The sequence below is a fragment of the Gorilla gorilla genome, chromosome 21 (assembly GCF_029281585.2).
Source record: "Gorilla gorilla gorilla isolate KB3781 chromosome 21, NHGRI_mGorGor1-v2.1_pri, whole genome shotgun sequence".
In the NCBI taxonomy this organism is placed as follows: Eukaryota; Metazoa; Chordata; class Mammalia; order Primates; family Hominidae; genus Gorilla; species Gorilla gorilla.
The window spans coordinates 48,927,501-48,948,883 of record NC_073245.2 but is presented as its reverse complement, the minus strand read 5'-3'; the positions used below and the strand labels follow the sequence as shown (position 1 = coordinate 48,948,883).

Genomic DNA, 21,383 nt, shown 5'->3' with positions numbered 1-21,383 from the left:
AGGAGTGACACAACAGGAAGGTGGGCCTATTGCAGGGGTTGCTGCCCTTTTCCTTTCAGGAAAATAAGAGGGGTGTGAATGGCCCTTATCTAGGCCTGAGGATGAGCAGGGGTACTTCCTGTTACAGTGAGGATCTGTGAGCATATGAGCTACTTAAGTAGCTGCCTTTGATCCTTCCCCACCCCTTAGCTTATGGAGATAGGGGGGATAGCGTCTCTGAGAGAATTTCTTCTGGCGAAGAGGTACCCAGACTTTCCTTTATGCAGTGAAAAATCTCAGCTGTATTTTTAAAAGTCTTCCATGGAGCTGGGTGGTTTGGCTTGTTTATCTGGCTTCCTGGGGGAGTCTCCTGAGATCCTTTGCTTTCCTAAGGGCCCCCAGGAGACAGCAATAGAACCAACATCCATTACTGTAGACACTTGAGGGGATGTTTAAGTCAATAGTTTTAGGATTAGATTAATTCAGCCTTTAACCCTGAGGAAACTTAAGAGCCAAGTCATCAGATAATTGTGCATCTTCTAGACTGAAGTATGGAATTTAGCCCAGTACTCTGGGATCTCTTTCAGAGCTGAGCTAGGAATCCACATGCTAGTTCCAGCTCCACACCTAGCTGGCTGTGTGAATTCAGAAATCACTTAAATTTTCTGGGCCTCTTTTCTCATTGGAGAATGAGGGCATTACTGTAAACCAGTGGTTCTTAGTCCTGGCTGCATGTAAGAATTACCTGTGAAGCTTTAAAAACAATACTCAGGCCCTACGTTAGCCCAATTAAATTGGATCTTTAAGGTTGGGGCTGAGTCATTGATAATCTTCACTGCTTCCCAGGTTTAAGTGTAGCTAAGATAACTACGTGGACAACATGACCAAGTTTTAAACAACTGAAAAAAGTTAAGCTTCTGTGTCATTCTGCTCCTCAGAAACCTTCAGGGGTTGTCTGTGTAGTAAAGTCCAGCTTAGGTGCTCTGCATTCTGACCTAGCCTACTTCTGCAGCTTGTCTTCTTTCCCAGCTATATTGTTCTTGGTGTCTCCTGAATGTATTGTCTTTTTTTTTTTTTTTTTTTTTTAGACAGGGCCTCGCTCTGCCCAGGCTGGAGTGCAATGGTGCAATCTCGGCTCACTGCAACCTCCACCCCCTGGGTTCAAGCCTCAGCCTCCCGAGCTGGCATTAAGGCATGCGTCATCATGCTCAGCTAATTTTTGTATTATTAGTAGAAATGGGGTTTCACTTTGTTGGCCAGGCTGATCTTGAACTTCTGACCTCAAGCCTCCCAAAGTGCTGGGATTACAGGTGCCCTGACTGAATGTATTGTCTTTAATTCTTTCTTTCCCAACCCTGATGTCCTCACCTGTATGTCCCTCCTCCCTTCCCCTGTTCAAAACATATCCCTTTAGGGCCCGTCATTCTCCCCTCCCTTGGGAAACTCCTGACCATCCTAATCCTTAGTTATTTCTCCTGCCTCTGCATTGGTTTTGAGCTTCATTAGCTCTGAGTGTATGTTCCAAACACTAGCTGCAATGTAAACATGATAACTCAAGCAGCATTCAATCCTTCAGAGAGTGGGAAATACAGGTTGAGTATCCCTTATCCAAAATGCTTGGGACCAGAAGTGTTTCAGGTTTTGGATTTTTTCCAATTTTAGAATATTTGAGTTATACTTACCAGTTGAGCATCCCTAATCTGAAAATCTGAAATCCGAGTGCTCCAATGAGCATTTAGTTTGAGCGTCATGTCAGTGCTCAAAAAGTTTTGGATTTTGAAGCACTTCAGATTTTGGATTTTCAGATTAGAGATGCTCAACATGTGCCACTGGGGTGACTTGTATACTGTTAAATGTGTGATATGGTGTATTGTTGGCTATGTCATTATGTATGTATATCTTGTAAATATTAGTTGATGGATAGCTATCCATGACCAGCCTCCAGCTGTCATTTTTACCCTTATTTCCTATTTCCAGCAGACCTTGTGCTTTCTCATCTCCTTGCCTTTAAGTTATCCTCCCTTTCTGGAATTTCTTCTTTTATTCTTATTCTCATTTACAGGAATTTTATCTATTTCTCAAGGTGCAGTTCAGATATTACCTCCTCCATGAAACTTCTTCCCAGCACCCACAAGCTGCAGTGACTTGATTATGCCCTAAACCTCTGTAACCCTTAGAGCAGTGCTTCTCAATTGGGAGTGATTTTGCCCCAAAGAGGACATTTGGCATTATCTGGAGACATGTTTGGCTGTCACAACTGTTGGGGGAGTGTGCCACTGTCATCTAGTATTGGAGGCCAGGGATGCTGCTACACATTCTGCAATGCATAGAACAGACCTCCCACAACAAAAAATCATCTGGCCTAAAATGTCAGTTGTGCCAAGGTTGAGAAACTGCCTTTGAGTTTGTCCAGTTCATAAGCTTCTATGTATACTGCCTCGAACTGTAACAATTTGTTTATAGACCTTATCTCCCCTATTTAATTGAATTAATAGGTAAAGACTAATTCCAGTCCCCCATCTGTGCTTTCTTGTTATTCACTACATATCAGGGCTTAATCCTAGAGCCTGTGGCCTAATCCCAACTGCTTAAGCAGAGATAAAGACATGTTCAGTGCGGAGTGGGTGTGGTGAGGCAGTCTTCTCAATTCTGAATTTCTCTTCTTTTCACTCTCAGTCTTTTCATCTGTGATGACCTGGGAGAAAGTGTGATTTAGGGCATAAAATGAGCATTTGGGATCGGAAGACCTGGGTTTAAGTTCCAGCTGTGCCATTTATTAGTTGTGGTATTTTGGTCAATCCATGTCACCTCTTTTTTTTTTTTTTGAGACAGAGTCTCGCTCTGTCACTCAGGCTGGAGTGCAGTGGCACGATCTCGGCTCACTGCAAAGGTGATCCGCCTGCCTTGGCCTCCCAAAGTACTGGGATTACAGGCGTGAGCCACCGTGCCCAGCCATGTCACCTCTTTAAGCCTCAGTTTCTTCATGTCTGTTGGTAGCCATGATGCCAGTGCCTCAGTGTTTTAGCTCACGGTGCCATCATGATAATCCAGTGAGATGTTAAATGTGAAGGTGCTCTGTAGATTGGAAAGTGCTGTAATGATTACTCATATAGCCACTGTTCAAAGGTATAAAGAGAGAGGATGTGAACTGTTTGCTTAGGAGCTCTGCTGACTGCCTTGCCAGCCAGTCCCGTGGCCACTTCCTGTGGCTTTCTAACCATAACTGCTTCAGCACCAGCTCCAGCTGACCCCTTCCAGATTATTCTCTCCAGTATGCCCCCTTTGTTTGTTGCTGTCATTCTGTGTGTTTTTTATTTTTTATTTTTTATTTTTTTGAGATGGAGTCTCGCTCTGTCACCCAGGCTAGAGTGTAGTGGCGCGATCTTGGCTCACTGCAAGCTCTGCCTCAGCCTGCCGAGTAGCTGGACTACAGGCACCTGCTACCTCTCCCGGCTAATTTTTTGTATATTTAATAGAGACGGGGTTTCACCGTGTTGGCCAGGATGGTCTCGATCTCTTGACCTCGTGATCCGCCCGCCTTGGCCTCCCAAAGTGCTGGGATTACAGGCGTGAGCCACCGCGCCCGGCCATACCTTCATTCTGTTTTGGTTGTCTGTCTGCAATCTTGCCAAAATCAAAAGTGATTGACTCCGCCCCTAGAATACTAGCTAGCGGCCTGGTGTCAGCACATCCTGGCAAGGCCTGACAAAGGCCAAACTTGGTCATGGGAAAAAGCTATAAAACAAGACAGCTTGCAGTTTCAAAAGCCAATAGCTTTCTTATTGTTCTTATTGTCTTTATTAAACTAACAAATTTATATATATATATATATATATATTTTTTTTTTTTTTTTTTTTGAGACAGGATCGTGTTCCGTCACCCAGGCTGGAGTGCAGTGGTTTAATCTCAGCTTGCTGCAGCCTTCACCTTCTGGGCTCAAGCAGTCTTCCCACCTCAGCCTCCTGACTAGCTGGGACTACAGGCACACGTCATCACACCCGGCTAATTTTTGTATTTTTTATAGACACAGGGTCTTGCCATGTTGCCCGGGCTGGTCTCAAACTCCTGGGCTCAAGCAGTCCACCTTCCTTGGCCTCCCAAAATGCTAGATTAGAGGCATGAGCCACCTTGCCTCGCCAAAGCAATGTTTTTAAGTGCTTGAAATCTCAGTGAGCTTCATCTGACTAAATGGACACAGTGCAGAATGAGATACAAGCTGAGACCCTCATGTCCCCAGGGTCAGGCCAAGTGTACCCTCCTGCTTATTTGCTGAGTGATCTCCAGCAAGCGGTTGACCCTCACTAGGCTAATACCTGGGGAAATGCTTAGGATTGTAGTAAGGCTCATGCTGGTGGGGAGGAATGTGAAGTACTACTTCTACAGGGAGCTTCAGGATCACAGAATGCCAGCCCTGTCAGGGACTCAAAAAGGTCATCCTGCCCAATCTTTTCCCTTGACAGATGGGGTAACTGAGGCCCAGAAAGGGAAAATGCTTTGCTCAGCGCCACTGAGCTATGCAGGGGCCCATTTAGGTTTAGAATCCACATCTGATGTGCTTACAGGCTCTTTCCATTACTGGAAGAATCCATGCGTCTCTGGGTGTCTTTTTTCTGAGTGAACAAAGGATTGCACTCTGTATTATCACGCTTTAAACTGTGTTCTGCAGAGCCCTAGTGGTCTCACCACCACTTCAACCAAAGCCTCTACATGTTTTCTGTTTTCTATTTTGGAGTTTTGCTGTAAAACTTGAAAGTCACTGATCTTGTTGATCTTTTAAAGCCCCTCCCAGTGTGTGTCTCTCCTGGATTCCTGGTGACATTTTTGCTTGCATTTCAATTCAGAAGTGTTAGTTTCTATATTTCTATTATTTATTTATTTAGTTTGAGACAGGGTCTCACTCTGTTGCCCAGGCTGGACTGCAGCGGTGCAGTCGTGGCTCGCTGCAGCCTCAACCTCCTGGGTTCAGGTGATCCTCCCACCTCAGCCTCCTGAGTGGCTGATACTACAGGCACATACCATCACACCCTACTAATTGTTTAATTTTTTGTAGAGATGGGGTCTCACTGTGTTGCTCAGGCTGGTCTTGAGCTCCTGGACTCAAGTGATCCTCCCACCTCCCAAAGTGCTGGGATTATAGATTTGATCCACTATGCCAACTAACTTCTATATTTCTTTTCTTTCTTTTTTTTTTTTTTTTTGAGATGGAGTCTTGCTCTGCCGCCCAGGCTGGAGCACAGTGGTGCGATCTCGGCTCACTGCAAGCTCTGCCTCCTGGATTCATGCCATTCTCCTGCCTCAGCCTCCCAAGTAGCTGGGACTACAGGCGCCCGCCACCATGCCCAGCTAATTTTTTTGTATTTTTTTAGTAGAGACGGGGTTTCACCATGTTAGCCAGGGTGGTCTCGATCTCCTGACCTTGTGATCCACCCGCCTCGGCCTCCCAAAGTGCTGGGATTACGGGTGTGACCCATCACGCCTGGCCTAATTTCTATATTTCTAAAAAGTGATGTGCATAGTCATGGGCTTTTCAGCATGGAGAACTGAACTTCATTTTTCCTAGATTTTAACACCACTGACTTTTACTGTCCAAAGTTAATGGCCCTTTCATAGTCTTCATCCTCCTCCTTTTTTCTTCAGCATTTGACAGTTTTCCTCCACTTTTGTGTAAATCTCTCTTCTCCCTTGAATTCTTTGACATTGTATTTCTGCCTTTCCTCTAGCATCTCTGAACATTTTTTCTTTGTCTCTTACTGGTTCTTTCTTTTCCATCACTGAGTTGTCCTTCAGAAGAGCCCAGGCCTACAGACCTCCTTATCTCTGGTTTGGTGGTCGTTTGGAGGCGTACCTCACTCATTCTCACTCCCACCTGTGCTCAGGTCTCTCTTGGATTCCTGACTGAAATTGATTTTCTTTTTAACAAATCAGTTTCTCTGTTACTTTTTCTCAGCTCACTAATTTCCATTCATTGTGCCATAATTCTTTTATCTCCCCAACTGAAAACTTTGGCAAAATCTAACTCTTCTCTGACCTTGTTCTACTTTTTTTCTTTCTTTTTTTTTTTTTTTTTTTCGAGACAGCATCTCCCTCTGTTGCCCAGGCTGGAGTGCAGTGGCGCGATCTTGGCTCACTCCAACCTCCTCCTCCCAGTTTTAAGCGATTCTCATGCCTCAGCCTCCCAAGTAGCTGGAATTACCACCACTCCTGGCTAATTTTTGTGTGGTTAATAGTGACGGGGTTCCACCATATTGGCCAGGCTGGTCTCGAACTCCTGGCCTCAAATAATTCTCCCATCTCGGCCTCCCACAGTGCTAGGATTATAGGCATGAGCCACTGTGTCCTGGCCAACCTTGTGCTATTTTTACCAACTTTATATCCCAGAGCTCCCTCTCCTTTTTTTTTTTTTTTTTCCACATTTCGTAATTTCAGGAGCCTGACAGACCCTTGTTACCTTTCAGCGAGGTTTCTGCAAACTATTTTGTTTCTCCAGTATATTCACATTTTGGTTGATTGGACCTGCTGAGTCTTTAAAAAATCACATGTTAGCCTGGGCAACATAGTAAGACCTGTTTCTACCAAAAAACAAAAATTAGCCAGGCATAGTGGTATATGTCTGTAGTCCTTAGCTCTTTGGGAGGCTGAGGCGGGAGGATTGCTTGACCGTTGGAATTCAGGGTTACAGTGAGCTAAGATGGTGCCACTGCCCTCCAGCCGAGTGACAAAGCAAGACCCTGTCTCCAAAAAAACAATTTTTTTTTTTTTTTTGGAGACAGAGTCTCGCTCTGTCGCCCAGGCTGGAGTGCAGTGGCACAATCTCACCTCACTGCAACCTCTGCCTCCCAGGTTCAAGCGAGTCTCCTGCTTCTGCCTCCCGAGTAGCTAGGATTACAGGCACGTGCCATCATGCCCGGCTAATTTTTGTATTTTTGGTAGACGCCAGGTTTCACCACGTTGGCCAGGCTGGTCTCAAACTCCTGACCTCAGGTGATCTGCCCGCCTCGGCCTCCTAAAGTGCTGGGATTACAGGCGTGAGCCACCGTGCCCGGCCCCTAAAACATTTAAAAATAAAAAATAAAAGTTCCATCTAGTTTACTGAAATTTTGGAAGAAGGCAGGACGAAATCAAATTAATGGAGTCTTCCTTTACCCCATCCTCACTGATCTCTATTGAAGATTGTTGCTAATTGGCTGGGCATGGTGGTTCATGCCTGTAATTTTAGCACTTTGGGAGGCTGACGTGGGTGGATCGCTTGAGCTCAGGAGTTAGAGACCAGCCTGGGCAACAAAGTGCAACCCTGACACTACAAAACATACAAAAATTAGCCGGGCGTGGTTGCGTGTGCCTGTGGTCCCAGCTACTTGGAAGGGTGAGGTAAGAGAATGGCTTGAGCCTGGAAGACAGAGGTTGCAGGTAGCCGAGATTGTGCCACTGCACTCTAGCCTGGGTGACAGAGCCAAACTCTGTCTCAAAAAAAAAAAAAAAGATTGTTGCTAATAATAATGAAGGCTTTCAGTTCATCTCCTCACCTCAGATTATCTCCATCTCTCCTCAGTGATGAGGTCACATGTTAGACTCTCATCACTTAAAAACTGATCATATCTGAGATCCTAAACAAGATTCCCAGGTGATAGATTTTGAGGCTCACTGTTCTAACAAGCAAGAAATAGCCCTTGCCTCTGAAACTGTTTGCCAAGTAATAGCTGGAACTTCATTTCTCTTTTCTCTACTCATTCCACATCCTCCATGCCCTTAGCGTTATAACTACTGAGATAGTGAGGGCTCTTGTCCTGGTGTGATGACTCAGAGCTTCATTTCTAAGGTGTCTGAGTCATTGTTGGTATGTATAGGATTGCTTTAGGCTTCTCTTACCTCAAAGAGGTGCCACAGGCTGGGTAAAGAGGAAAAAACTTGCTCCGGGTCCTACAATCAGTAGATGGGGCCTGGCACAGACATTATGGTATATGAGTTGAGTATCCCTTATCCAAAATGCCTTGAACAGCCTGGGAGCAGTGGCTTACACCTGTAATCCCAGCACTTTGGGAGGCTGAGGTCGGCGGATCACCTGAGGTCAGGAGTTCGAGACCAGCCTAGCCAACATGGTGAAACCTTGTCTCTACTAAAAATACAAAACTTAGCTGGGCATGGTGGCACCTATAGTCCCAGCTACTTGGGAGATGGAGGCAGGAGAATCGCTTGAGCCCAGGAGGGGGAGGTTGCAGTGAGCCGAGATCGAGCCACTGCACTCCAGCCTGGGTGACAGAGTGAGACTCTGTCTCAAAACCTCCCCACCAAAAAAACAAAAAAAAACAAAATGCCTTGAACCAGAGGTGTTTCAGATTTTGGATTTTTTCTGATTTTGCAATATGCATTATACTTACTATTTAAGCATCCCACATCTGAAAATGTGAAATCTGAAATGTTCCAAAACCCCAATCTTTTTGAGCACAGACTTGATGTTCAAGGGAGATGCCCACTGGAGTTTGTTTATGTATGTATGTGTCCATGTATCCATCCACCCATCCATCCATCTATCTATCCATCTGTCTATCCATCTGTCCTTTGTCACTTCTTCCGGGCATCCATTGGAGCATTTTGGATTTCAGATTTTTTAATTTGGGATGCTCAACCTGTAATGGGAAAAGCAAAGGTTTTAAAATCCTTTCCCTGGCTGGGCGCAGTGGCTCACGCCTGTAATCCCAGCACTTTGGGAGGCTGAGGCAGGTAGATCACGAGGTCAGGAGATCGAGACCATCCTGGCTAACACAGTGAAACCCCGTCTCTACTAAAAATACAAAAAAATTAGCCGGGCATTGTGGCAGGTGCCTGTAGTCCCAGCTACTCGGGAGGCTGAGGCAGGAGAATGGCGTGAACCTGGGAGGCGGAGTTTGCAGTGAGCCGAGATCGTGCCACTGCACTCCAGCCTGGGCGACACAGCGAGACTCCGTCTCAAAAAAAAAAAAAAAAAAAAATCCTTTCCCTATTATTCACTTATTTAGAGGCAGGGTCTTGCTGTGTTGCCCAGGCTGGACTCAAACTCTTGGGCTGAAGCAATCCTCCTGCATTAGCCTTTCAAGTAGCTGAGACTATAGTTGCATGCTACCGCTCCTGGCTCTTTATTACTTAGATGTGGGGATTTTAGAAAAGTTACTTAACTTCTCTGACCCTAAATTTCTCATCTATAAAGAAACAGGCCAGGCACGGTGGCTCATGCCTGTAACCCCAGCACTTTGGGAGGCCGAGGCGGGTGGATCACGAGGTCAGGAGATCGAGACCATCCTGGCTAACACGGTGAAACTCCGTCTCTACTAAAAATACAAAAAATTAGCCGGGCGTGGTGGCGGGCGCCTGTAGTCCCAGCTACTCAGGAGGCTGAGGCAGGAGAGTGGCGTGAACCCAGGAGGTGGAGCTTGCAGTGAGCTGAGATGTGCCACTGCACTCCAGCCTGGGCGACAGAGCGAGACTCCATCTCAAAAAAAAAAAAAAAGAAAAGAAAAGAAAAAAGAAATAAATAAAGGCTGGGTGCGGTGGCTCATGCCTGTATCCCACCGCTTTGGGAGGCCAAAGCAGGCGGATTACCTGAGGTCAAGAGTTCGAGACCAGCCTGGCCAACATGGTAAAACCCCGTCTCTACTAAAAATATAAAAATTAGCCGGTCCTGGTGGCAGATGCCCGTAATCCCAGCTACTCGGGAGGCTGAGACAGGAGAATCGCTTGAACCCAAGAGGCGGAGGTTGCAGTGAGCTGAGATCGTGCCACTGCACTCCAGCCTATGTGATGAGTAAAACTCTGTCTCAAAGAAAAAAATAAAGATATCTAGGCCGGGCGGGGTGGCTCACACTTGTAATCCCAGCACTTTGGGAGACTGAAGCTGGCAGATTACTTGAGGGCAGGAGTTTGAGACCAGCCTTGCTAACAGGGAAGCCCTGTCTTTACTGAAAAATACAAAAATTAGCTGGGCATGGAGGCATGTGCCTATAGTCCCAGCTACTTGGGAGGCTGAGGCAGGAGAATCACTTGAACCTGGGAGGCGGAAGTTGCAGTGAGCCGAGATCGCCCCACTGCGCTCCAGCCTGGGCAACAGAGCAAGACTCTTGTCTCAGGAAAAAAAAAAAAAAAAGAAAGATATCTACCAGAGAGGATTGTTATGAGGATTAAACATAAGGTGCCGAGATTATAATTCCTGACAGAGTAGGTAGCCACCTTTTCTCCTTTCCCTTTCTAGCCATTTGGTATCAGATTCATTTCCTTAATTTGAAGATGGCTAGTTTTTCCTTATCAATCCTCCCTCCTACTCATATGACTAGGAAAGAGGCAAAAATTATTGACTGCAATTTATAAAATCCCTACTTGCCTTTTGAAAATATTCATAGCTTTTAGTACCTGTATGGGATCTGGCAGCCATACCATTTGTACAGATGCCAGAACTGCAGGCCTTAGATCCCCAGGAGGGAGCCCGTCTGTGCAGCTGAGGGATCTGGAGATGGAGTTTTCCACCAGAATCTTAGTTTTCTTGTATATGTTATAAAACTGCTCATTGGCAAGGGCTTGAGACATTGAAAGCGGAGCAAAAATGGAGTCTCCAGAAGAATGCGTTAGATCCCCTAATATGTGGAAGGTGAATGTCTATTGCCATGTTGCCAAATCCTGAGTCACCCTGGAGCAGCTTACTGTCCTGCACAACATTGTCGCCTGAGCCTGCATTGGGCCTAGCTGATAGGGACAGCCTTCTCATTTAATTTGTGTCTTTGTTTAAGTGTTTGTTGGTGTAAAAATTACATTTTTCTTCATCTTTAAAAAAATACTTAGGGATGGTTGTGGTGGCTCACACCTGTAATCCTGCACTTTGGGAAGCCAAGGCAGGGGGATTGCTTGAGTCTAGGAGTTCAAGAGCAGTCTGGACAACATAGTGAAACTCCTGTCTCTAAAAAAAATTTTTTTTAAATTAGCAAGGCATGGTGGCACATGCCCATTGTCTCAGCTGTGTGAGAGGCTGGGGTGGGAGGATTGCTTGAGGCTGGGAGGTTGAGAGCCATGATTGTGCCACTGCACTCCAGCCTAGGTGAAAGAGTAAGACCCCATCTCAAAAAAAAAAAAAAAAGGAACACTAGGTGAATGCCAGTCACTTTGGACTTGAGGGCACCTTAGGCCTTTCTCTGACCCTTTGACAGGCCCACCCATGTGGAGTCATATTTGAATAATTCCCATCTTGAAGTGCATTACTTTCCAGTGAGTGAATTAAAGTAGGGATAAAGTGGGTGAGTGGAAAAAACAATTTCAGGAAATCACCATTTAAGTGGGAAAAAAAAAACAAGTGGAAATAGGCTAAAATGGTTTTCTTTAGATGGAAGGACAACGAGTAAATTATCTGTTCATTATTCTGTGATTTCTGTATTTTCTTTTTTTTTTTTTTTTTTTTTAGACGGAGTCTCGTTCTGTCACCCAGGCTGGAGTGCAGTGGTGCGATCTCAGCTCACTGCAATTTCTGCCTCCCAGGCTCAAGCGATTCTCCTGCCTCAGCCTCCCGAGTAGCTGAGATTACAGAGCTTGCCACCACACCCAGCTAATTTTTGTATTGTTAGCGGAGATAGGGTTTCACCATGTTGTCCAGACTGGTCTCGAACCTCAGGTGATCCACCCACCTCGGCCTCCCAGCGTGCTGGGATTACAGGCGTGAGCCACCGTTCCCGGCCAATTTCCGTATTTTCTTCTTTTTTGTTTTTTGAGACAGGGTCTCACTCTGTCGCCCAGGCTGGAGTGCGGTGGCGCAATCTCAGCTTACTGCAACTTCCACCTCCAAGGATCAAGCGATTCTCCTGCCTCAGCCTCCTGAGTAGCTGGGATTACAGGTGTGCACCACCACACCTGTCTAATTTTTTTTATTTTTAGTAGAGATGGAGTTTCTCCATGTTGGCCAGGCTGGTCTTGAACACCTGACCTCAAATGATCCACCTGCCTCGGCCTCCCAAAGTGCTGGGATTACAGGCGTGAACCACTGCGCCTGGCCGATTTTCATATTTTCTAAAGTGAGCACATATTGCTTTTATAAAAGGGAAAAAGCTGGTTTTGTTTTGTTTTGTTTTTAAATTTTTGAGACAGAGTCTTGTTCTGTTGCCCAGGCTGGAGTACAGTTGACAGATCTTGGCTCACTGCAACCTCCGCCTCCTGGGTTCAAATGATTCTCGTGCCTCAGCCTGCTGGAGTAGCTGGAATTACAGGCTTGTGCCACCACACCCGGATAATCTTTGTACTTTTAGTAGAGATGGGGTTTCACCATGTTGACCAGGCTGGTCTTGAACTCCTGACCTCAGGTGATCCATCCATCTCAGCCTCCCAAAGTGCTGGGATTACAGGTGCGAGCCACCAGGCCCGGCCGGAAAATGCTTTTAAATTGCCATTTAAAATAACTGATAAATAGTAAAGTTCAAATAAAAAGTAGCCACAGTTTGTAGTGTTATTAATAAACAAACATGGAGTAGATTCCAGTTAGGCCAATATTTTGAGAGTTAAGTGGGGACTGTGAAAAAGAGAATGTAGATGCTGGCTGAAACTCACTGTTTAAGAGTCAAGCCACCTCATCCCCTTTTGAAATGTGACTGGTATAAAAACAAAAAAAAATTCAACTTCTGGGCATTAAGTAGCTCAATCAAGTATATGGGTGCCTGCGATCTGACAAAAGAACCACTGTCCTATAGGGAGGTTAAACATCATCAAACTTGTGGTCTCTAGGTGGTTCACACTTTCGGAATATTCAGTTAGCATGTGGGGTTCATAGCCTGAGGAGTGTTCTCAATAGACATCCCCTGAGTCCCTTGAATAAATGATAAGAGGGCTTTTTTGTTAGTCTGTTCTAACATAGGCATAGCTGGGAGCAGGATTTATTTCAGTGTGTTGGCAAATAATAGCTAAAAGGTAGCCTGGAACACGTACCCTCTCCATAGGTAATTAAATCAAAATCATGTCATTCTATCTCTAGAAGGTAAACAGAAAAGTGGATTAATATAGTACACTAGGCCGGGCGCAGTGGCTCACGCCTGTGATCCTAACACTTTGGGAGGCTGAGGTGTGTGGATCACTTGAAGGCAGGAGTTCAAGACCAGCCGGGCTAACATGGTGAAACCCTGTCTCTACTAAAAATACAAAAATTAGCTGGGCATGGTAGCAGGTGCCCATAGTCCCGGCTTCTCGGGAGACTGAGGCACGAGAATCACTTGAGCCCAGGAGGCAGAGGTTCCAGTGAACCACGATTGTGCCACTGCAGTCCAGCCTGGGTGACAGAGCAAGACTAGGTCTCAAAAACAAAAACAAAAACACCATACACACACACACACACACACACACACACACACACACACACACATATATTAGACTAATATCTTTTGAAGGCTTTCTTGATTTCCACCAATCAGACATAATTGCTTCTCCTTTGAATTCCTATGGCCCTTCTTTTTATTTATCAATTTGTAGATCAACGTCATCTCTACTCTTTAGAGGCAGGGACCCTTTTTGTATCTTCCATAGTGCAATGGGTACTCAATAAATGGCTGTTAAATGTAAATCCCCAACTCTGAATTAACATTTTTCCTGACTTGATAGGTTTAGGGCCAAGACAAAAAGGATGATGCCTGAAGCTTTGAAGTCTAGGTGGGAATCACTTTCCTGCAATATTGAGTATTTGCAGCCTATCCCCATGGCTTCTTGCATGGTGAGATAGAAGAAGAATTTGTAGTTCATTACCCTGCCTACCTCTCTCCAACTTATCTCCTCTCTCTGAGCTCCCCATTCTGCTCTCCCTATGTATTAGTTCTCTATTGCTATAGATCACTCTAAAACAAAATTATTATCTCTCATAGTTTCTGTGGGTCAGAAACTTGGGAGCAGGCTTGGTAGGGTGGTTCTGACTTAGAGTCTGTCATGTGGTTGCAGTCAGGTGTCCCTGGGGCTGTAGCTATCCGAACTCTTGACTGGAACTGGAGGATTCATTTGCAAGGTAACTCACACACATGGCTAGCAGGTTAGCACTGGCAAGTTGGTTCCTCTCCACATGGGCCTCTCCAGAGGGCTGTTTGAGTGTCCTGATGATATGGCAGCTAGCTTCCCCTAGAACTAGTAGTTTATAGTGTCTTGAAGCAGAAAGTGTAATGCGTTTTACGATGCAGCTTCAGAAGTCACGTATTGTTGCTTCCTCCATATTCTATTAGTTACACGAGCCATCCCTGATTTATTTGGGTGGGGGATTATACATATGTGTGAATGAATATCAGGAGTCAGGGATCACTGGGCTCATTGAAGGCCATCTTGGAGCTGACTACCATACCTTTCACCCACTGCTGTGATTCCCCAAATGAGGATTAGTAAGCTTAGCGTTGGTTCCCTCCTGTTTCGTTCCCACTGCCATTCCTAATTCAAGTCCTCATCCTGCAGTAATAATCTTCAATTTTTGTCCCCGCCTAATCCGTCTTCCAGCCTGTTCCAAGCATAGTTTTGAATATGTTGTTTCTTTATCCGTCTTCAGTAACTAAAACGTGTGCTCCCTGAGAGCAAAGACTATTGTATAAATTGTATTAATCTGTTGCTGCATAAAAATATTACCGCAAATGTAGTAGCCTAAAACAACACATATTCATTGTCTCACAGTTTCTGTGGTTCAGGAGTCTGGTGTGGGCTGTGTAGGTCCTCTGCAACATGGCGATCAAGGTGTCGGTCAGCTTCTTATCTGACGCTCAGCTGGGGAAGGATCTGCTTCCAGGCTCCTGTTGTTGGCAGCATTCAGTTCCTTGCAGATTGTTGAACTGAAGGTCTCAGTTTCTTGCTGTCTTTCTGCTGGAGGCTGCTCTCAGTTACTTGTTACGTGGCCCTCTCACAGCACATCAGCTTGCCTCTTCAGACCTAGCAGGGGAGAGTGTCCCTCAGCAAGACAGATGTGAAAATATTATATAATGTAATCATGCAAAGTCACTCATGTACATTCCATCACTTTTGCTGTATTCTAATGGTTAAAAGCAAGCCACAGGCCCTACACACACTCACTGGGGGGATTAGGCAAGGACGTGAATACCAGGAGGCAAGAATCCTATAGACCAGGTTAGTGTCTATCTGCCGTAACTGTGTGTCTTTAGCACCCTGAGCAGGGCATGGCACAGAATAAGTCTCATATTTGAATGAATGGGTGTACTGTGACTTATGTTTCCAACTTCTGGCTTAAGCCTTTTTCTTCACTTCTTTCTTTTGTGTTTCAGAGTTACTGATTTTTCTTTAGATTCCTCTACTCTCGTTATCTGACCTCATGGATGAACTTCAGGATGTTCAGCTCACAGAGATCAAACCACTTCTAAATGATAAGGTAAAGACTTTTCTGTTTTCACTAAAATATGGACAAGCCTTTTCTTCTGATAGTATTTCATTTTCTATCATCTAAATAGTAACTTAAAACATATTTAGCTTGACTTTCAATGAAAGGAATACTTTAAAAATCTATTTCTTTTTTTTTTTTTTTTGAGACGGTGTCTCACTCTGTCGCCAGGCTGGAGTGCAGTGGTGCAATCTCGGCTCACTGCAACCTCTGACTCCCTGGTTCAAGCAATTCTCTTGCCTCAGCCTCCCAAGTAGCTGGGATTACAGGCACGTGTCATCACGCCCAGCTAATTTTTGTATTTTTAGTAGAGACAGGGTTTCATCATGTTGGCCAGGATGGTCTCGATCTCCTGACCTCGTGATCCTCCCACCATGGCCTCCCAAAGTACTGGGATTACAGGTGTGAGCCACTGTGCCAGGACAAAAAATCTATTTCTTAAGCATCTTTTTGATGTTTCCCCCCCTTTTATTTCTTCCTACTTTTGTTTCCATGAGCCACGTTCAATCAGGTTATCTTTGAGATTTTTGTATTTTACAGATAGAGATGCTAAGGGAAAAAATAATGTGGCAATGTTAAGCAGAAAGTAGGAGGGTGGGGCTGGGCGCAGTGGCTCACCCCTGTAATCCCAGCACTTTGGGAGGCCAACGCAGGTGGATCACTTGAGGTCAGGAGTTTGAGACCAGCCTGGACAACAAGGTGAAACCTTGTCTCTGCTATAAATAGAAAAATTAGCTAGGTGTGGTGGCACGCACCTGTAATCCCAGCTACTCGGGAGGCTGAGGCAGGAGAATTGCTAGAACCCAGGAGGTGGAGTGGAGGTTGCAGTGAGCCAAGATTGCGCCACTGCACCCCAGTCTGGGTGACTCAGTGAGACTCTGTCTCAAAAAAAAAAAAAAGAAAAGAAAAAAGAAGTATGAGGGTGGAGTTTGACTCAGAATCCAAGTGCCTTGACTTTCAGTTTCAATAAGGAAAATTTACCATCCATGGCTGGTGATGTACATAGGCTGCAGTGTTCTCCCTAAAGTTTACCAAGTCTATGATGTGGTCTTTCTGTCAATATGACAGTTTTCATCAGGGAGGACTGGATGTCAGTAATATACCACATTTTTATGTTAGTGTCAGAGAACTACACAAGGAGCAGATGAGACCACAGTTGATGACCACTAGACACTGGTGTGATATGATTTACCAAAAGAAAGGTTTTGGCCAGGTGCAGTGGCTTATGCCTGTAATCCCAGCACTTTGGGAGGCCAAGGCTGACGGATCACTTGAGGTCAGGAGTTTCAGATCAGCCTCGCCAACATGGTGAAATTCCATCTCTACTAAAAATACAAAAATTAGCTGGGCGTGGTGGTGCAGGCCTGTAGTCCCAGCTACTCAGGAGGCTGAGGCAGGAGAATCACTTGAACCCGGAAGGCAGAGGTTGCAGTGAGCTGAGATCATGCCACTGCACTCCAGCCTGGGCGACAGAGCAAAACTGTGGCTCAAAAAAAAGAAAAGAAGTTATGTTTTCTCTCTTGTTCCTTATTGTTCGGTAAATGTGCCAGAAATTCCTTCTTTTTTTTTTTTTTTGAGACGGAGTCTCACTCTGTCACCCAGGCTGGAGTGCAATGGTGCAATCTTGGCTCACTGCAAGCTCCGCCTCCCGGTTTCAAGTGATTCTTCTGCCTCAGCCTCTGGAGTGGCTGGGATTACAGGCGTGCACCTGGCTAATTTTTGTATTTTTAGTAGAGACAGGGTTTCACCATGTTGGTCAGGCTGGTCTCGAACTCCTGACCTTGTGATCTGGCTGCCTTGGCCTCCTAAAGTGCTGGGATTACAGGCATGAGCCACCATGCCCAGCTGCTTGAAATTCCTTCTTTTCCACTCTATTCTTTTGGTTTATTGTCATTGTCCCCTCTTGAAATACTCTTGTAGCTTTGTGTGAGTGAGTCCATGCCATCCTTTCCTGAGGGAGTGTTGACGGAGTGTGAGGATAAAGATGGATGGGCGGAGGGGCGGGGAGGGGGTGTGCGGGTGACACCAGGGGATGATCTGTTGCTTATTACTTTTATCTGCCCAAGGCAAGGCCCTTCACCTGCAGCCTCTGGAGCTGCTGACTTATTTTGTGCTTACTAATTTGCTTTTGAATCCTGCCACCCCCATTTTCATCCCTGTGACCTCTCCATTCCCACTCCCACCCCTTCTTTTATCTTTCACCAGACTTCTCTCTCCCTTGGCAAGCTGCAGGCTTTTTTTTTTTTTTTTTTTTTTTTTTTTTGAGACGGAGTCTTGCTCTGTCACCAGGCTCGAATGCAGTGGCGTGATCTTGGCTCACTGCAACCTCTGCCTCCCGGGTTCAAGCGATTCTCCTGCTTCAGCCTCCCAAGTAGCTGGGACTACAGGTGTGCAACACCATGCCCAGCTAATTTTTGTATTTTGACTAGAGATGGGGTTTCACCATGTTGGCCAGGATGGTCTCGATCTCTTGACCTCTTGATCCACCCGCCTCGGCCTCCAAAAGTGCTGGGATTACAGGCGTGAACTTCCGCGCCCGGCCACTGCACGCTTTTTTAACCTCCATTTGGTTTCTCCTGCTGCTTCCCCTCATATTTCCAGAAAACTCTCTCCTTTAAGTACCATTTGTGTATGTGTGTATGTGAAGGGCTGTGCCAAAAATGTTGTGGCTAGGAGAGGAGGAAGGAAATAAAATCTGAGCCAGGCACACACCTATAACCGGGCTCACACCTATAATCCCAGCACTTTGGGAGGCTGATGCTGGAGGATCACCTGAAGCCAGAAGTTCAAGACCAGCCTGGGCAACAAAGGGAGATTCTGTCTACCAAAAAATTAAAAAAATGATCCAGGTGTGGTGGCAGATGCCTGTAGTCCCAGCTACTTGGGAGGCTGAGCTGCAAGGATCACTTGAGCCTGGGAGGCTGAGGCTGCAGTGAGCTGTGATTGTGCCACTGCACTCCAGCCTGGGCAACAGAGTGAGACCCTGTCTCAAAAAATAAATAAATAGAGAAAGAGGCTCTTTTCTCTCTCCCTTCCCCTGCCATATGGGGACACAGCAAGAAGGCAGCTGTCCACAAACCAGGAAGAGATTAATCATGAGAAACTGAACCCTTCTAGAACCTTAATCTTGAACTTTGCAGCCTTCAGAACTGTGAGAAAATAAATTTCTGTTGTTTTAAGCCATCAAGTCTATGTTATTTTGTTATGACAGCCCGAGTAGACTAAGACACAAAGCAGTGTCTCACTTCCTAACATCTATCTGCTCCTCTTTGATAGGCCTATGCTGTTCCTACCCACTTCCCACATTCCACCTTACTCCTCTCTCTCCCTGAGACGTAAGTGCTCCTGTGCCATCACCAGAGCCAAGCAGGTAGATAGGCAAGAGGCCCTCTTTAGATCATGTCACCTCCAAACAAAGACTTCCACCCCGTTAGCCTCCCTCTCCCCCTCCCCAGTATGTGAATGCTTCTGTCTTTGCGCAGCAAGTGGATGGTTTTGTGTATGTAGTAAAAGGTATAATGATAATAATGCCTCTCATCCATTACTTCATTTGAACCTCCCAATAGCTTGATGAGGAAGGGAGCACGGATAAATGTATTCCCACATTGCCAGTGAGTAAACGAAGGCTAGGAAAGGTGAAGTAGCTTACTCCTATTGAGTATCAAAGAATGCCTGCTGTATGGCAGGATTTCTCACTGTCGATGTTTTGGGTTGGATAATTGTTGTGGAACACTGCTCTGTGCATTGTAGAATGTTTAGCAGCATCTTTGGCCTCTACCCACTAGATGCTAATAGCACTCCCCAGTGGTGACAACCAAAAATGTCTCCAGACATTGCCAGATGTCCCTGGGAGGCAAAATTTCCTTGGTTGAGAACCACTGGTGTAGAGGAAAAGCCTTCAGATTTGCATAGAAGTAGATGGCTTGAGGGTTTTGTTGTTGTTTTTGCCTGTCCTGCTATGATTTATTATCTCTTATGTGCCAAGTGCTTTACATACATTCTCTCTAATTCTCAGAATATCCCTTTGAGATAGATAGTATTATTCCTACTTCACAGATTAAAAATCCGAATGAAAGACTGGTTTGCCCAGTAAAGAAGTGGCAAAGCCAGACAGAAACCGAAGTCTTTCCTACTCTTAAAACCTGAGCTGTTTCCACTGTGTTAATCCTATAGATGTTTTGGCATCACCTTTGTGGCTTACCCTGTCTCTTTAAGGAGGAGCTTAAAAATGTGTAGTATTTCACCTTATCCTTCTGTCCATTATCCTCATAAATATACTGAAGACATTGCTGCATCCTCCAGGCTTCAGGAAGCTAAAGGAAGACTAGAACCAACCTTTTACCGTGAAATTTGTCCTGAGATGACTTGTAAGGAGGCATCCTCAATATAGCTTTGAGCAAGGCTTATGTTGTCTCTTGTCATTTGTTGGTACTTTTCCCATTTTATTTTAGTATGCCTGTAATTTTGTCTACGGCTCAGAATTGTCAAGAAGTGGATAATTTTGCCATACTTGTTTTGGCTCTAGTGATGAAAAGAAGCAACCACCAGTACTTTGTTTTGCGGGACAGAAATTGCATGGGCATATGAAATGATTTTTAAAATAGCATTTAACTATTTTCAGAGCACTTTCACAAATAATATCTTATTTTAATCTTCCAGTCTCTTGTAAGTAGTTGAAGATATTTTAACTCTATTTTACAGATGACACTGAGAGGTTATGTGACTTGTTCAGAGCTAGTGTCTGTTAAGTTGGTGAAGCCAGGCTAGAACCTACATCTTTTGACTTTGACCTGGACCTGAGGGTCTAGGGTTCTTCCCGCCATCTACTGCCTCTTGTACCTGGTTGTTCCAGGCTCCTCACCCAAAAGACCTTGTAATAAACAGGAGAGTAGACTGTTTTGCTTCATTTTCCCTGCCTTCCTCTACCTACTAGGTTCAGATACTACCGAACCCTGTGAAAGCCAAAGGCGAGGCTTGAGAAAACAAGTAGAAGGCCACACTTGGCTTCTGAAGAATTGAGGAAATAGCAGAAAGGGGAATAAATGTTTAGTAGAGAGAACAGAAAAAAGTTATATACTTTGTTTTGGTTGTTACAGTAGAAAGTGAGGTGAATCTTTTTTTTTTTTTTTTTTTTTTTTTTTGAGATGGAGTCTCGCTCTGTTGCCCAGGCAGGAGTGCAGTGGCATGATCTCGGCTCACTGCAACCTCCGCTTCCCGGGTTCAAGTGATTCTTCTGCCTCAGCCTCCCAAGTAGCTGGGATTATAGGTACCTACCACCATGTTCAGCTAGTTTTTGTATTTTTAGTAGAGATGGGGTTTTGCCATGTTGGCCAGGCTGGTCTTGAACTCCTGACCTCAAGTGATCCGTCTGCCTCGGCCTCCCAAAGTGCTGGGATTACAGGCATGAGCCACCGCACCCACCTGAAAGTGAGGTGAATCTTACTGCAGTTTAAGTTTTCCTTTTCTACTAATCACAACATGTAAGCAGAGGAGGGAGGAGGGTGTTAGAACTAGAGGAGGGAGAACCCTGGGAACAACATTTTATAACCTCCAGGACAACAGAGACAGCCAAAGCATTTGTGCCAAGGGCTTGCTCTGTTGCCCAGGCTGGAGTGCAATGGCACAATCATGGCTTATTGCAGCCTCCTGGGCTCAAGTGATCCTCCTGCCTCAGCCTCCTGAGTAGCTCTTGCCACCATGCCTGGCTAAGTTTTGTATTTTTTTAGAGACGGAGCTTTGCCATGTTGAAACTCTGGGGCTCAAGCCATCCACCCATCTCGGCCTCCCAAAGTGCTGGGATTACAGGCATGAGCCACTGTGCCTGGCCCCAGGATCTTTTTTTTATTTGAGACAGGGTCTCTGTCATCCAGGTTAGAGTACAGTGGCATGGCCATGGCTTGCTGCAGTCTCTACCACCTGGGTTCAAGCAATTCCCACCTACTTGGGAGGCTACCTTAGCCTCCCAAGTAGTTGGGACCACAGGTGTGCCCACCATGCCTGGCCAATTTTTAAATTATTTGTAGAGAAGAGGTCTCACTATGTTGCCCACGCTGATCTC

The 21,383-nt window shown here is 45.4% G+C and overlaps 1 protein-coding gene across 5 annotated transcripts in view; it reads left to right on the top strand.

The window, feature by feature from the left end:
• Positions 1-21,383, top strand: part of NDRG3 (NDRG family member 3) — a 94,505-nt gene that overhangs the window by 9,119 nt on the left and 64,003 nt on the right. For all 5 annotated transcript variants that reach the window (XM_031004845.3, XM_031004843.3, XM_031004846.3 and 2 more), the window contains exon 2: positions 15,213-15,316. In XM_031004845.3, coding sequence (XP_030860705.1) covers positions 15,260-15,316 — 57 coding nt within the window. In that variant the 5' untranslated portion in view covers positions 15,213-15,259. The remainder of the gene's footprint in view (positions 1-15,212; positions 15,317-21,383) is intronic.